At 47.4% G+C, this 13,953-nt stretch overlaps 1 protein-coding gene across 5 annotated transcripts in view; it reads left to right on the top strand.

The window, feature by feature from the left end:
* The window catches only part of Arid1b (AT-rich interaction domain 1B), a 355,595-nt gene that overhangs the window by 252,005 nt on the left and 89,637 nt on the right, over nt 1-13,953 (top strand). For all 5 annotated transcript variants that reach the window (XM_039099697.2, XM_039099688.2, XM_039099696.2 and 2 more), the window contains one exon: nt 297-540. In XM_039099697.2, coding sequence (XP_038955625.1) covers nt 297-540 — 244 coding nt within the window. The remainder of the gene's footprint in view (nt 1-296; nt 541-13,953) is intronic.

Raw genomic sequence — 13,953 nt, forward strand, 5'->3', positions numbered from 1 at the left:
AGTGGTAACTTGCTAAGCCGAGTGCTGCCTGACAGAACATTTGAATAGGCGCACGGCTGGGTGGCAGAAGGGGAGCCTTCAAGTCATTTGTGAGTGCAAGGTGCAGCTTGCCTCATGTTTAGTTGATGCCAAGCCTGCTGTGTGAGTTTGCTGGAGTCTAGTGAGAAGTGGCCACTCCAAGTCTCGGTCTTACCCATCCACACTGTCTCTGAAGGAGTGACACTGTGGCTTTCAAACCATGTTTCCTGTACTTGCTGTCCACGTGTATGAACACCCGCTTTCTCTTTCTTCCTCAGGACCTGTCTGGCTCCATCGATGATCTCCCCACGGGAACAGAAGCAACTCTGAGCTCAGCGGTCAGTGCGTCCGGGTCTACGAGCAGCCAGGGGGATCAGAGCAACCCAGCTCAGTCTCCTTTCTCCCCACATGCATCACCCCACCTCTCCAGCATCCCCGGAGGGCCGTCACCTTCTCCTGTTGGCTCTCCTGTGGGCAGCAACCAGTCGAGGTCTGGCCCAATCTCCCCTGCGAGTATACCAGGTACTGCCATGCCTACTGGTCCCACCCACCCCACCCCACCTCGCCCCGTGTGAAGACAGGTGTCTCCAGAGCAGCTCACACTCTGCCTTCCTAGGCACTGTTTACTCCGCAAAACCATGAATACGATTGCATATTGGGGCTGTAACAGAGTTCCCTGACAAACATATGAGGGTCCAGTTTCATAAGAGTCGACAAATGAATGATCAATGCCCAACTACTTTAGACGAGACAGCTACTTTCAAATGTTCAGTTTGCCAGAAACAAACCCCTTCCCTGACTCCTGTCTTGTAATCGTCCTGTAGTGAGGACCCTTCATCAATATATGTCCTGAAGATGAAACTGCTGACGAGTGTCGCCCATGTGTATGCTGTGGGCCTTATTTTCTGACATATTTAGAGGCGATGCTTCTCTGTGCCCACAGTCATACACTGATCGTGCCCAACTACAGGCCAAAGGGCTGTGCTGATACAAGCTCAAACTTGGTCTGACAGTTTGTGCCCTTCTAACTCTTGTGTTCACTTGACATCTGTATCTCCTGTGTGTGAGTGTGTGTGTGTCTTGTCTGTGTGTGTGCATGTATGTGTGTGCCTTGTCTGTGTGCATGTATGTCTGTGTGTGTGCCTTGTCTGTGTGCATGTCTGTCTGTCTGTGTGTGCCTTGTCTGTGTGCATGTATGTCTGTGTGTGTGTGCCTTGTCTGTGTGCATGTCTGTCTGTGTGTGTGTGCCTTGTCTGTGTGCATGTCTGTCTGTGTGTGTGTGCCTTGTCTGGGTGCATGTATGTCTGTGTGTGTGTGTGCCTTGTCTGTGTGCATGTATGTCTGTGTGTACGTGTGTGTGTGCCTTGTCTGTGTGCATGTATGTCTGTGTGTGTGTGTGTGTGTGTGTGTGTGTGTGTGCCTTGTCTGTGTGCATGTCTGTGTCTGTGGGGGTGTGTGTGTGTGTGCCTTGTCTGTGTGCATGTCTGTCTGTCTGTGTGTTTCTGTGTGTGCGCACGCCTGTGTCAGGTTTTTAGGGATTCTTAATTGCTTTAAGCACATGCGTCTTTTCTCTGGTGTCTTAGCAATTGTCCAGACCTTCTCAGTTCTTTGTCATTGCCCATCAAACTAGCTTTCCAGGATCACAGAACTGTAGCGATGTTTGACCTGCAGTGTCTGCCGATGCGATGCAGACAGAAAGCACATCCCACTTACTATTAAGATGAGAATCGGACAGCTAGAAAAGTTCTTATTTATCCTCTTCTCCCCCAAAATCACAGGAGATAATTTTACCTGTTTTACATTTTCTTCCTTTTATGTTATAAAATACATAGTGTGTAATATTTATAAATATTGTTAGCCAAACATGGAAGCGTATGTACAGACAGGCACTGTGCTCTATGTGCAGCAGAATTAGGAAATGAGCCCCCATGGACCCATCGCCTGCCCAGAACGGGAGTGCCAAGGTCACATCGCAGCTCCCTCCCCTGTTCTTTCCCAGAATCTTCTCTCTGCTGGTTCAGCTGTTCTCTCTCTGTTTTATCATTTATTAAGGAATTTTATTTATTATATTTTTAGCATTTATGTTACTAGTTTTATTTACTACACTTTTATAGAAATGTATCATACTGTAATATTTCTTCCAAGCTGAGATACTGTCAGTGAGGGCAGTATACCAAGCTCTCAAAACCAGGAAAGGCCCAGGTAAACCCAACAATGCAGTCTCCTCAGCTCCACTCTGTGATATATTCTATCTTGTGTTTTCTTTGTTTTGGCTTGTTTGTTCATTTTTAATTAAAGGTTATGCTTTATGATTCTTTGTTAATTTATTAGGAGATAGAACTAAAGTTTCCATGTGTTTCAGCTAAGGCATTTTGATATTACTTTCTTTCCAAAGTATTTATTTGACCTCATAGTGGTCACAGCAAACCTGCACTGACCTGTCCTTGAAACTGGCAGATCTTAGCACTAGGGCTGCTCCAGTCTCTAAATTACCCAAGGCAAGTTTGGCATTGAGATGTCTTTTGCTAATGTGATATAGATTGTTGCCAGAAAGCACTGTCCCCCACCCCCACCCCACCCCCGGGAGCTTGTGGTTTCATTCTGAAGTGGATCTGAGCCTTAATACTCTCACACGGTTTTCTGAGGTGCGAGACAGTGATTTTTTTAAACTCCTAGTGTAAGCGTTGATAATATACTTACCATTCCAAATAGGGATTTTGTTGTGCCATGTTTCTGAGACAACATCTTGCTTTGCATTGGAGACTGGCCTAGATCTTGAGCTGATTCTCCTGCCTCAGACTTCCCAGTGCAGGGATTACATCATACAGCACAGTGCCCAGCTCTGAATGGAGATTTGAAATTCCATTTTCATTGATTGGTGTTGGTCGGGCTGTAGAGTTACATGCGCAGCAGACATGCTAGCTTTGGACACATGGTTGTGGATGACTGGGCGTACCCCACACAGGCCAGGTTCTCTTACATAAGCTCTCAAGAAATGCCCCATAGAAATGCCCACAGTCTCATCTGATGGGGTAAATCCTCAGTTTAGGTGCCTTCTTAGAAAATGTGTCATGTGAACAACAATGTCAACTACCACTATTTCTAACAGTGACCACTGCATTCAGGGGTGGGGCAAGATAGAGCCTGCCTTAACAGAGGAAAGGTCTTCTCACCATCTTGAGTCCTGTTTGTTTGTTTGTTTGTTTGTTTGTTTGTTTGTTTGTTTGTTCTTTCATTCATTTATTCATTTTTTCTCTTTTTTAAAGTTAAATTTATTTATTTATTTATTTGCTTTACAACCCAACATCAGACCTTCCTCTCCTCCCCATACCCTGTCACATAAGTCCTCTCCCCACTTTGCTTAGAAGGGGAAGCCCCCCTCTGAGTATCAACTCCCCCTGTCTCCCCCGATCTGACCTTCCCACCCACCCCACCCAAGTCCTTTTTTTATAACTATGAAGAGCCTGGGTCCACGCCAGTCTTCTTGAGAGTTGGGATTAAGAGAGTAAAGAGCAGTAATGAAAACAAGGCAGGACTGTCCCAAAGACCAACCCGCACTTCGCTCTTTTCTCTGAGCACAGCAGTTCAGCCTGACAGGTGCCCCTGCTGCACCTTGAGTTTCTGTTTGATGGGCAGACAGGCTAGCAGCTCAAGATCCTGGTTATTTCTCCCCTTCGCCAGGATAAAGACAGCATTGGTCAACTGAGCAGTGTGGCCCCCACCCCGCCAGACTTGCCACACTCTGGACCGTGGTGGGGACACTGCTTCCAGCCTTGTCATCTGGCAGGGGTGACACTTTCTCACTTGGACAGAAGAGCCAGGACCTCTGAGCATCTTTCCCTTGTCCGTGTGAGCGTGATCCATTTCATGGACTTCAGTGATTCCTAGTCTTACACCCCACTCCCTAGCTCAGTCTAAGGCGTTCCTCGTGGAGAGGGATAGGGAGTGTTTGCCATTTACCAATACGAGGCAAGCACTCTACCACAGAACTATGCACCCAACCTTCAAACGTACTTTGGCTTTTGGTTTGGTTTGGATTTTGTTTGTTTGTATTTTGATTTTAGGGAAATGGGTCCAAGACTTGGCACGTTTGGCAGGGGTCTGCCACTGAGCCGTGTCCTCACCTGAATATAAGGCTTTATGTCGTCGTCATTACATTTTCATGACAATATTTTCATGAGGTTTCCTGTAAAAGCATGACTTGTTACCTACCCAGTGTGACCTGTCACCTACCCAGTGTGGTGGCACATGTTTATAACCCTAGTATCTGCTGAGGCAGGAGAGCCACAGCACTGAATCCAGTTGGGCTAGATAGTGAGACTTGTCTCTAAAAAGTATTCAACCCCACAAGTTTTCCCATTTATAACAAATTTGCATATAGGTTGAAGATCAGAGGAGTTAATTTTTGCTATTCATTTACTTTAAATTAAAGGCTAACATATCTCTTATCAGAGACTAATTTAGCCAGACTCCCTCCCCATCCTCATTTCTCATCTTTAGTTTTGTTGCTGCAGGCTGGGATGCCATGCTCCCTGCACTTGATTCTGAATCTATACATCCATGTGTGCGTGACTCTCAAGCCCCTGCCTCAGGAACATTGTGTGTGCAGCCTTTGGCTTGCTTTCTCTGCTGCTTGCCCTTGGCCTCAGCAGCAGCTTGTTGGCTCTGGCCTTGCCTGTGGACTGGCTCTTCAGTATAGCCTTCCCAGCGACTCACTGAGGAGAAGCACCCAGCTGCTGTGCAGCCCACAGCTGGGCCAAGGCAGAGCCAAATGCTACGCTCATTCTTCCTGGTGCTGTTTGCCCAGGGTTGGTTGCAGAAGAGTAACCATTTCTCTCCATCTCGCCCTGAGAGGAAATTGTCAACTGTGAGCCTCGAATGTAGATCAGCACCCCAGTAAAGTGTCTTAAATGGTGATTCAAATTCTTACTGCTGTTGCACATCTGCCTCTCTGTTGTATCGGGAGGCCAAGGCCCAACCCTGTGAGTGTCTGAGGCTCAGCTCCAGAGTCCTGATGGCCCCGGCACACCTGTCATCCCTGGCATCTTCCTTCCTGTGCTCTTAGAAAGTGGGTGGAGGTTCCCTGTTAGGGACGTGGATCGTACATGGTACGATTAATACCCCGGCATCGCAGGTGCCTGTTGTGAGGCGCAGAAGTAGGAACAATGCAGGAGTGCAGGCTGCCCTGTGTAGCAATCTCCCCCCATTGCTATTACCTTACAGGGTCTGCTTTCTACTTACCTTCTTGTTTCTCACCTTCCATTAAACACCAGAGCGGAGAGTGTCCATCCTCCTTGAGGGTAGGGCATGTGTGTTTCATTTCGGTTAGGTTGTGGTTAATGCGGAAGTGTTTGCTGTCAATGTCTTCTAATAAACGATTTGGTCACGTTTCAGTGTGACAGTTTCTTCAGTTACAGCCCAAGAGCTCCTTGCAGGGTTTTAAGGAAAATGGCTTTTGGATATACACATATGTGCCAGATTAGATCCCCTACTCTGCCCAAGCTGAGTCAGCATCAGTCAGTGCATTGTGGACCCCTGAGAGTCCTGTGTCATGGTTTCACTGGCCTCGTGCTCCTGAGCCTTGCCTCATAGATTTCTAACAAAGCACAACTTCCGTTTAACACCAAGGGTTCTGTCAGCCTTTGCTGCCCTGCTGTATGTGCAGCCAAGGCTGCAGACTGGGAGCACACCATGCGGGGAGGGGTGGGCAGTGGTGGACAGTGGTGTCCCTGGCCTGGTCTGCTTCTGTTTGCCCATGCAGCTTCTTTGGTTCTGTTCATGAAGTATACGGGTAGGAACTTGAGGGTCCCGCTCATGGCTGGTTTTGGTTCTTTGCCCCTGGCCTGCTGTGTGTGGAGTTAAGTCACTCTTGTCTAACTGTCAATGGCCAATGATAGGTCAGGACAAAGAATACAAACTGAGATAGTCACACGAGTGCCTCACCAAAGGGAAATGACTCTCAGGCCATTCCTCTATAGAATTGGTTTGTATTATAGGAAGATTAATCCAAGGTAGGTCTCCCTGCCCATGAGGGCAGAGCAGAGTTGTATTAAATAGGAAGGCCCCTGCTTTTGTTTTCTTCGTGTTATTTGTCTTTAGGCTGCATAAGCATTGCTGTATGCTTTGCTGATGAGGGCGGCTTGCCCATCTCCCCTCTAACCCGCTGCTAGCCAAACGAGAAGGAGGGCTTTGTTAGGTAGGTCAAGTCCAGAGAGCTTGAAAGAAGAGCCTAGTGAGGAGGGGCCTGTGATTCTTTTTTTTTTTTCTTTTTTTTTTTTTTTTTTTTTCTTTTTTTGGAGCTGGGGACCGAACCCAGGGCCTTGTGCTTGCTAGGCAAGTGCTCTACCACTGAGCTAAATCCCCAGCCCCAGGGCCTGTGATCCTTTCCACAAGCTGTCTTCTGCCCCTCTCTGTGCACCCCTTCCTCCTCAGTAAGCCCTGCTTTCCCCTGCAGTGCTGTGCACCGAAGCGCTCGCTCTCTCTCTCCCTCTCTCTCATTCTCTCTCCCTCTCTCTCTCTCTCTCTCTTTCTCTCTCTCTCTCTCTCTCTCTCTCTCTCTGTCTGTCTCTCTGTCACACACACACACACACACACACACACACACACACACACACACACACACCCTGCATACCTTTCCTCTTCCCACGAGAGTGACATACCCCTGCCTGACAAAGGCCTCTAGTTTCTGTGCTTTGCAAAGCTTGCCAGGATAGACTGCAGAGGAAGCTTGGCCAGAGACAGCCTGTGCTCTGTGAACTCCAGTCCTTAAGAGTTGCCTCATTCCAGAGCTCTGTCATTTCAGCTCCTGGAGAAAGAATTGTTCATCTGACTTGCCCTCAGACAACAATGCACATTCTGTGATACTTAAACAGTCCCAGCCCCTCCTTGGCAAGATGCTAAATGGCGTCCAAGTGGGCTTCCAGAGCTGCAGATAAAAACAAGAAAATAGTCTGGTCAAAAGACAGATTTTCTTAATTTGACATTCACATAGCAGATTCAGAAAGGGTGCTAACCAGGGAAGAGGAAGCTGGAGGCAGCGAGGAACTGGTCGTGGGCCAGAGTGAGCAGGAAGGGCATTAGTGAAAGGAAGCGATAAAGGTTCCTGGTGTCGTTTGTCAAGATTAGTGACTGTAACATGAACCACAGAGGGTGCAAACTGTGTCTCTTGTTTAATCCGTTCTGTGTGGATTTTTAAATCTTTCAAGGCTCAACCCAAGCCCATCCTAGTAAATACATTATCCGTGGTTTAATTTATCCTTAATAAAACTCAGGGTAAATTACAGGTTTGTTTCTGTAATAAACATTTTCCGGCCAGTTTTCTCTCAGCATTGCAAGTAGACTACGCATGGCACTGCAGGGACAACAACCGGCTTGTGTCTGCACTAACCTCCTACCTGCTGAGCTCACATCCCAACAGCTATCACATGCTCCCTTTTGGCTTCTCTGGAGGGAGAAATTCTGTGACAGCTTGTTCCAAGGGGAATGCTTGCTGCTTATTGGCAAACTGAGCAAGCAAAAGGGAAAAATTAAACACAAAATGCCATTGATATATCCATGTTTCTAATCTGTGGTTGCACAGAAAACATCAATTCAGCATTTCTACAAACTCAGAAAACTTAGCCAGTATTTTTTCCCCTTACAATGTAAAATATTTGTGTGTTAAACAAAGCGATAATTTCCCATCCTTTCCAAATGATGCTTAGCAACCGCGAGAGGGGCAGTCACGGCTTCTGGTTTTGAGAGATGGTGTGCAACTCTGAAGAGCTTGTTCAGGGAAAGGGTGCTGTTCAGCCTCTCCTTAGCAGCCTGGAATACCTCATAGCATGTGGTCCACCCCAGTGTGACAGAGCTCCCTAGACCCAGTCTGGCCTTCTCCTGGCCGGGAGATGAATGTGCATGTATTTTCCAAAGGACCAAGTCTTCTGTCTCCAACACATCTGAAATTAAGCTTGTTTCCTCCTCTTCCTCCATATTCAGAGACCATGACAGCACTGGGACCTTCTGCTCATTTCCACCTGCCCTTTCACCTCTCTGATCTCCTCCCTAAGCACCTGCCACCCTCATGCTTCGCCACCCTCCTCCCCCATGTCTGGTCTGTGCCCGTGTCTGTGTGTCCTTCATAGCAATTGTCTGCTGAAGTGAGTCACACACCTTATTCATTTCTGGAGCTAGTGGACTGTCACCGCCGCAGACATGCACACAGCAGCATACCACCTCTGTGGAAAGGCTGTTGACATTGCCCTGCTGCTCTGAGAACTCGAGACTTGAGGGTATAGAGCTTTTGTGAGCTAATTGAAGCCCAGAAGAGGAAGGTGTCAGAATCCGTTTTGCTCCATTTTGGGAAATGGTGGCTAAATGAGTAGTGCATAGAAATGAAGTGTTTTGAAACTTTTCCGTATGAGTGTCTAAAACGAAGCGAGTCACTGATACAGAAGGAGTGTTCCTTCTACTTCCCTGTCACCTGCTAAGCTGAAGCTGACTACTGTGATGTGTTGATTGATTATAGCCGTTAAGTCTGGTACTAATCAGTTTCATCAGTTACTCTCATTCACACACATGCACCTTTGATTTCTCTTCCACAGTGGATGATGGGGGTTGTCATTGACTAATGAAAAGCAGAATTGATTTCGGCATGAGACAAACGGAATGCCACACCAATCCTGAAACGCATTAATCTTTAATAGTCTACATCTGCATGTTTATAAATGGTATAACCGGGGACTGTTAGCGGTGACATTCTCTCTTCCAAACAGAAAGTGACACCAGGGTTTGTACTTGCAAACTGCTTTAAATGCACATGCAGAATGCCAGGGTGTGACCTTGCAGAGGATGCCAGTGCAGTGCTGCATGGGTGGTTCTGTCAAGCTTCAGAAGCTGCTAGGTCAGGAGTATCCTGTGACAGACCCATCAGTCCGGCTGCCCACGTCCTCCCTTACTTTCTTTTTTGCCTCGTTCATTCCACAAAGTTTCTAGGAACGTGGGGGTGTGCGCCGGCCTGCATGTGGGGGTCCGTGTTCTCACAGAGTATGGGAAAAACATGAAGTGCTCTTGGTCTGGGGAACATCTTGGCAATTAACCATTTGGACTGGAGTTCAGCTCCCCAGAATCCAGATACGGGGGCTCCTCAGAGTAAGCTAGCTATGGAGTTTGAGTGGCAGGCCCTGCCTCAATAGGCACATTATATAGTTATTTTGCTACATTTTTATTTTTGATCTCTTACTATGCCTAATAAATAGAAAACTTTATCAGAGGCATTTATGTATATGGAAAAATATATTTAATATATAAGGTTCAGTGTCCTCTGCAGTCTCAAACATCTAGAGTTTTTAGAGTATATCCCTCAAAAGGATAAGAGGACTGTTGTCTAGGACATTGTAAGATCAGGATGTGTGGTTTAAGTGCGGTGGGAGACCACTAGAAGTGAGTGGCGGATAGGAATGCCATGCTCCAGTTGAGGCTGTAAGGGATCTCTGTGGCTACTTGGTAAGGGGTAAGGGCAGCATCAGGGCCTGCAGGCCATGGCAGGATCCTAAGGAAGAGTAGTCACAGTGAGTACACAGTGGGGTTTGTGAAGGAGGAGGAGATTGGGGGATGGAGACATTGGAGTGAGCGCAGTGGCTGTGCATAGCAGATGAAGGGGTGAGGAAGTAGAAGGGAAGCATTTGGGTTGACCTTTCCTTTGACCCTTGGTAGTAGTTCTTCCTAACCATTCAGAGGGAGCTTCCCTTTGTTTGTTTGTTTGTCTCACAGAAAGTTAGGTGTGAGAGTCTGGATACAGGGGCTGATTTCAGTGCAGATTGTGAGACTGTGGGGTTTGAAGTGAAGCTAGAGGTGCCTAGCCTTCTCAATGGGGTTGTGGAAGCACCATTGCTGGCCTCACCCTCACTTTCCTATTCAGATGGCCATGGCTCTGGCCACCCAGAGCTTCTGGTCAGCCCCAGACATGCTGCCCTGGCCCTCATGAGATCTTCATTGCTTGTTTTCCTGTCTAGGTGATTACTACTTAGTTATTAGTCACTGAGAAGCTTAGGGATAAAGAACTTAAGGCAATTTTTGTATTTGCCAGTTTTGTAATTTTTTTCCTGGCCTTTCTAGAGCTAGGGTATGACCTCTGTTGGCCGTACTGTCACAATGCCAAAAATAAAGGCGAGTTATAATCTCAGGCCTGAACTCACAAGTGCTCAGGTCCCATCTTCACAGTTATCACCTTGAATCCATTACACACGTGCATGTGTGTGTGCGCGCGCGCGCACGCACACACACACACACACACACACACACACACACACACACACAGGATTATAACATTTAAGTTCCTTAATTTTTTTTAAGGTAAAAATTCATCATTTTTAGAGAGCTGCCCTCAGTCCTCATTGTATTGCTCTGTCTTCTCCCTTCCCCTCCTGTTTTCTCCCTTAGAGACAGTCATGAAACACATTTTCATTTCTGTAGTACTATGCCTTTGCCCACACAGCCGAATTAAACTGTACTCTGCTAACTCCGGTGTCTGGCATTGTCCATCCCACTGCTCGAGATCCAACTGTGTCCCTTTCTTGTCAGTGAGTGCAGCTTCCCTTTTCATCAAGGGTGGAAACCGTGCCTGGCCAGGAGAGGGCGCTCAGGAGATGCTGACCAAATGTAAGCATGCCAATTCTGAGGGGGAGGGGGGCAAAAAAGGAGTCCAAGGAAAGACAACTCTGAGGTTGATTCCAGGGCTAACTTTCCTCCTGTGCTTGTGCCTTGGGGGTTGTCTCTCACTGAAGGTCCTCTCCCCTCCTCAAAGAGACTCAAAGATGATAGGTCTTCCTGTTTTCTTTGTGTTTAAGAACAGCACCTAAAACCCTAGTCCTCAACTTGTAGCTATAAGCCAAGCCTTCAAGTCTCGAGGCCTTTGCCTGATTCTGATCCTTCACAGAGATGCATTAGTGTTTGCAGTGAAGTAGTAGCTTGTGACTAAAAAAATCCCTGCTTCGACAACAGATAAGTTATATGCTCAGGAAGTTTGGAAAAGATGAGCTACTTTAGGAGTGTGCTTGATAAACAGCTAAACTCCAAAGCGAGCCGTGTGTGTAAAGCTGCAGCTCAGAATGTGTATCCTCCTCTGTGTCTGTTGCTCTCTGTCGTGCGCCCTCCACTTGTCCCTCATCACAGGCTCCAGGTAACCTGACACAACTTGGAGTTCTGAAGAGCTGTGTGCTCAAGAGCACAGCCCCTGTTCCACACTCACTGTGGTAGCTGGCTCCGCCCCGCCTAGAAACCCTCTCACCAGACTGAGCTGGCTCAGCACCCACAGAAGGCCCTTCACTGGACTGACTGCCTTAGGGTTGAGCTGCTTGCTGCCCAAGTTTCCCTGTGCAGCCTTCTCTTCAAAAGCCATAGGTTGAAACTCTGCATATATGTGACACTGAATGGGGACCTCAGAATACACCGCTCAGATGTTATTACTTTTAAATGTGAGTAGTGGTATTAGGTAGGCCACACAGGTCTTAGAGATTTCAGCCTTGCTGTTGACTTTCCCAAAGCTGTACGGAGTTTTAGCTTCTGCTTTAAAAGTAGCTTTGGAGCTTGGAATATAGCTTAGTTGGTTCAGTGTCTTCCTGGAAGGAGTGGAGCCCTGGGTTCAATGTCTAGCACCATACAGTAAGGCATGAGAGTGTGTGCTTGAAGACCTAGCCCTGGGGATTAAGCCAAGGGGAATTAAAGGCCGGCCTAGATTACATGAGACCCTGCTCAAAAAAAAGAAATAGCTTAGTCATCCCAGAGTCCCATAAAAATGAAGACCTAAGTTTGTTTCCGTAGCACGCATGTCACAACCCAAATTTGGTGGCACACATCTGTGCCACCTGCTGAAGAGGCAGAGCCCAGCGGGGCCCAGCGGGGCCCTGGAGCTGGCCGGCCAGGCAGCTTAGCCCAGTCAGTGTGCTTGACTTCAGTGAGAGGCCCTGTCTACAATAATAGGGTCGGAAAAGACCAAGTCAGCCTCTGGTCTGCACATGCGCGCACACACACACACATGCACACATACCACAAGAGCAGCCTGTTCATCAGTCAGTATAGTTTGAAGTCAAAGGTATAGAAGTTTTATCACAAAAATAAGCTGCTAGTGTAGTTTGAAATGCAATAAATTTTTAAAACTTTCAGAAACTAGGCCAATTTCACACACGAATTGATTAATCATATTTAACAGACATTAATTGTATAATTAGAATGGAAACTGGTTTTTAATTATTACGTATATGCATGTAACAGAGGACATGTGTATCACATGTGTAGAGGTCAGAGGATAACAGGTAAAGTCCCTTCTTGCTGAACCCACTTGAGCCACCAGGCTCACAAGGCAAGGGCCCTCTTGTTCCCCCAGTACCAGTGTTTTAACGCTGGTTTCCATGCTGAAATTCTAGTTCTCCTAAACAGTCAGCTTTCCCTGCCACCTGCGGCCTCCAGGAGTAGTGTCACCATGCCTACTGACTGGGTGTTGTGGTACAGCATGGCCTCTCCTGCCTGCAGGGCCCCCACACATTCTCTTATGGGGTATGGTCCATGACTCCTCCATGGCATGTTCATAGCTGCTCATGTTGGAACCCAGACTGAGACTGTGGCAAGGAAGGGAAAGTGAGCACAACTTTGATTCCAGGAAGAAGGGACCGGGCTCTCGCCACCACCCTGCCTTCATCCTGCAGGAGAGAGTGTCGATGAAGAGAGAAGCAGGCAGGCGCTCAACTAATCTTTCTCCTGGGGGCCCAGGTGGACAAATTGGCAACCCCATTCACAGCTTTTTTTTCCTCATCCCCTTTGTATCATAAGAACTGCTAATCGGATCCATGCTGCTGCAATGGTGCTTAGTCATTAACAGAATAAAGGCAGATTTCTTCAAAAGAACGGGTGGGGGAAACGACTATACAAAATTGCAAGGTTGTTCAAATCTTAACTGCACAGCAGTCGATTTCCCCTTACTCTGAATTACACGATGAATACAAGTCTTTCATCTGTCACTATACCCGTTTCTTCACACGGCAGCCAAATATTAAGCTTCTCAAACAAAAAGAAAAGAATCTTAGGAAGAGGAAAAATATTGAAGAGGAATAAGAATGGATAAGAGAAGGGGGAAATTAGGTTTTGTTTCTATTAATTTGTCCTGGTAAGAGAAATATAAACTGCCTGCTCTGTTTGCTCCCCTCCCCCAGGCCTGTCTTCCATCAAAGCAAGGATCTGAGCAGATTTAGCAGGTGTGCACTTCTGTGTTTCATGTCTGGGGTCATGTGTAAGTCAGATTCCGAGCCTACCACTTCTTAAACAGACATCAGAACGCTATCCTCCTGGGAGAGGGAGCAGCATTATGTCCAAGCACATGGTCCCCACTGCTGCCACCAATGCACTTTGTCTCATGCAGACCTTGAATAATGCCTGAGCCTGAGAGCTGGTGAGAGGATGTGAGAGCTGAGAGGATGTGTTCTGATGAGAATGCGACCACAGGTTCAGTGTTCTAGAACTTACTGGATGCTTTGCCGGACACCCAGACCAAGATAGACAAGGCCCCTGTTATGCCCTCCCGTCCCACCCACCCACCTCCTATTGAAGTCATCACACTTGGTGAGAACTGAGGAAGCCATGGCCCTGCCTCCATGGGTGCCTTTTCTTCAACGGCTACTTTTTGCTTTCTGAACACAGTTTTTATTCTTTCACCACTGAGTAAGAGGGAAGGGTGCAGGGACTGAACAGAGGTGGCACACTGAGGGCTCTGCCATGGAGAGCCATGCTGCTTCCCTGTCTGCAGTCAGAGGGCTGCACTGGAACCTGGCCTCAGTAGGCGCAGAGGCTGGGTCTGCCCTGCAGCCCCAGTCACCTAGTGTAGGAGATAGGTCAGTGCTGGGGACCTGCTATGGGAAAATGTTCTCAGACTCTCTCTGACCTAAGCTGTAAAGCCCACAGCCTGTG

This window comes from Rattus norvegicus, chromosome 1 (genome assembly GCF_036323735.1).
Source record: "Rattus norvegicus strain BN/NHsdMcwi chromosome 1, GRCr8, whole genome shotgun sequence".
Classification (NCBI taxonomy): Eukaryota; Metazoa; Chordata; class Mammalia; order Rodentia; family Muridae; genus Rattus; species Rattus norvegicus.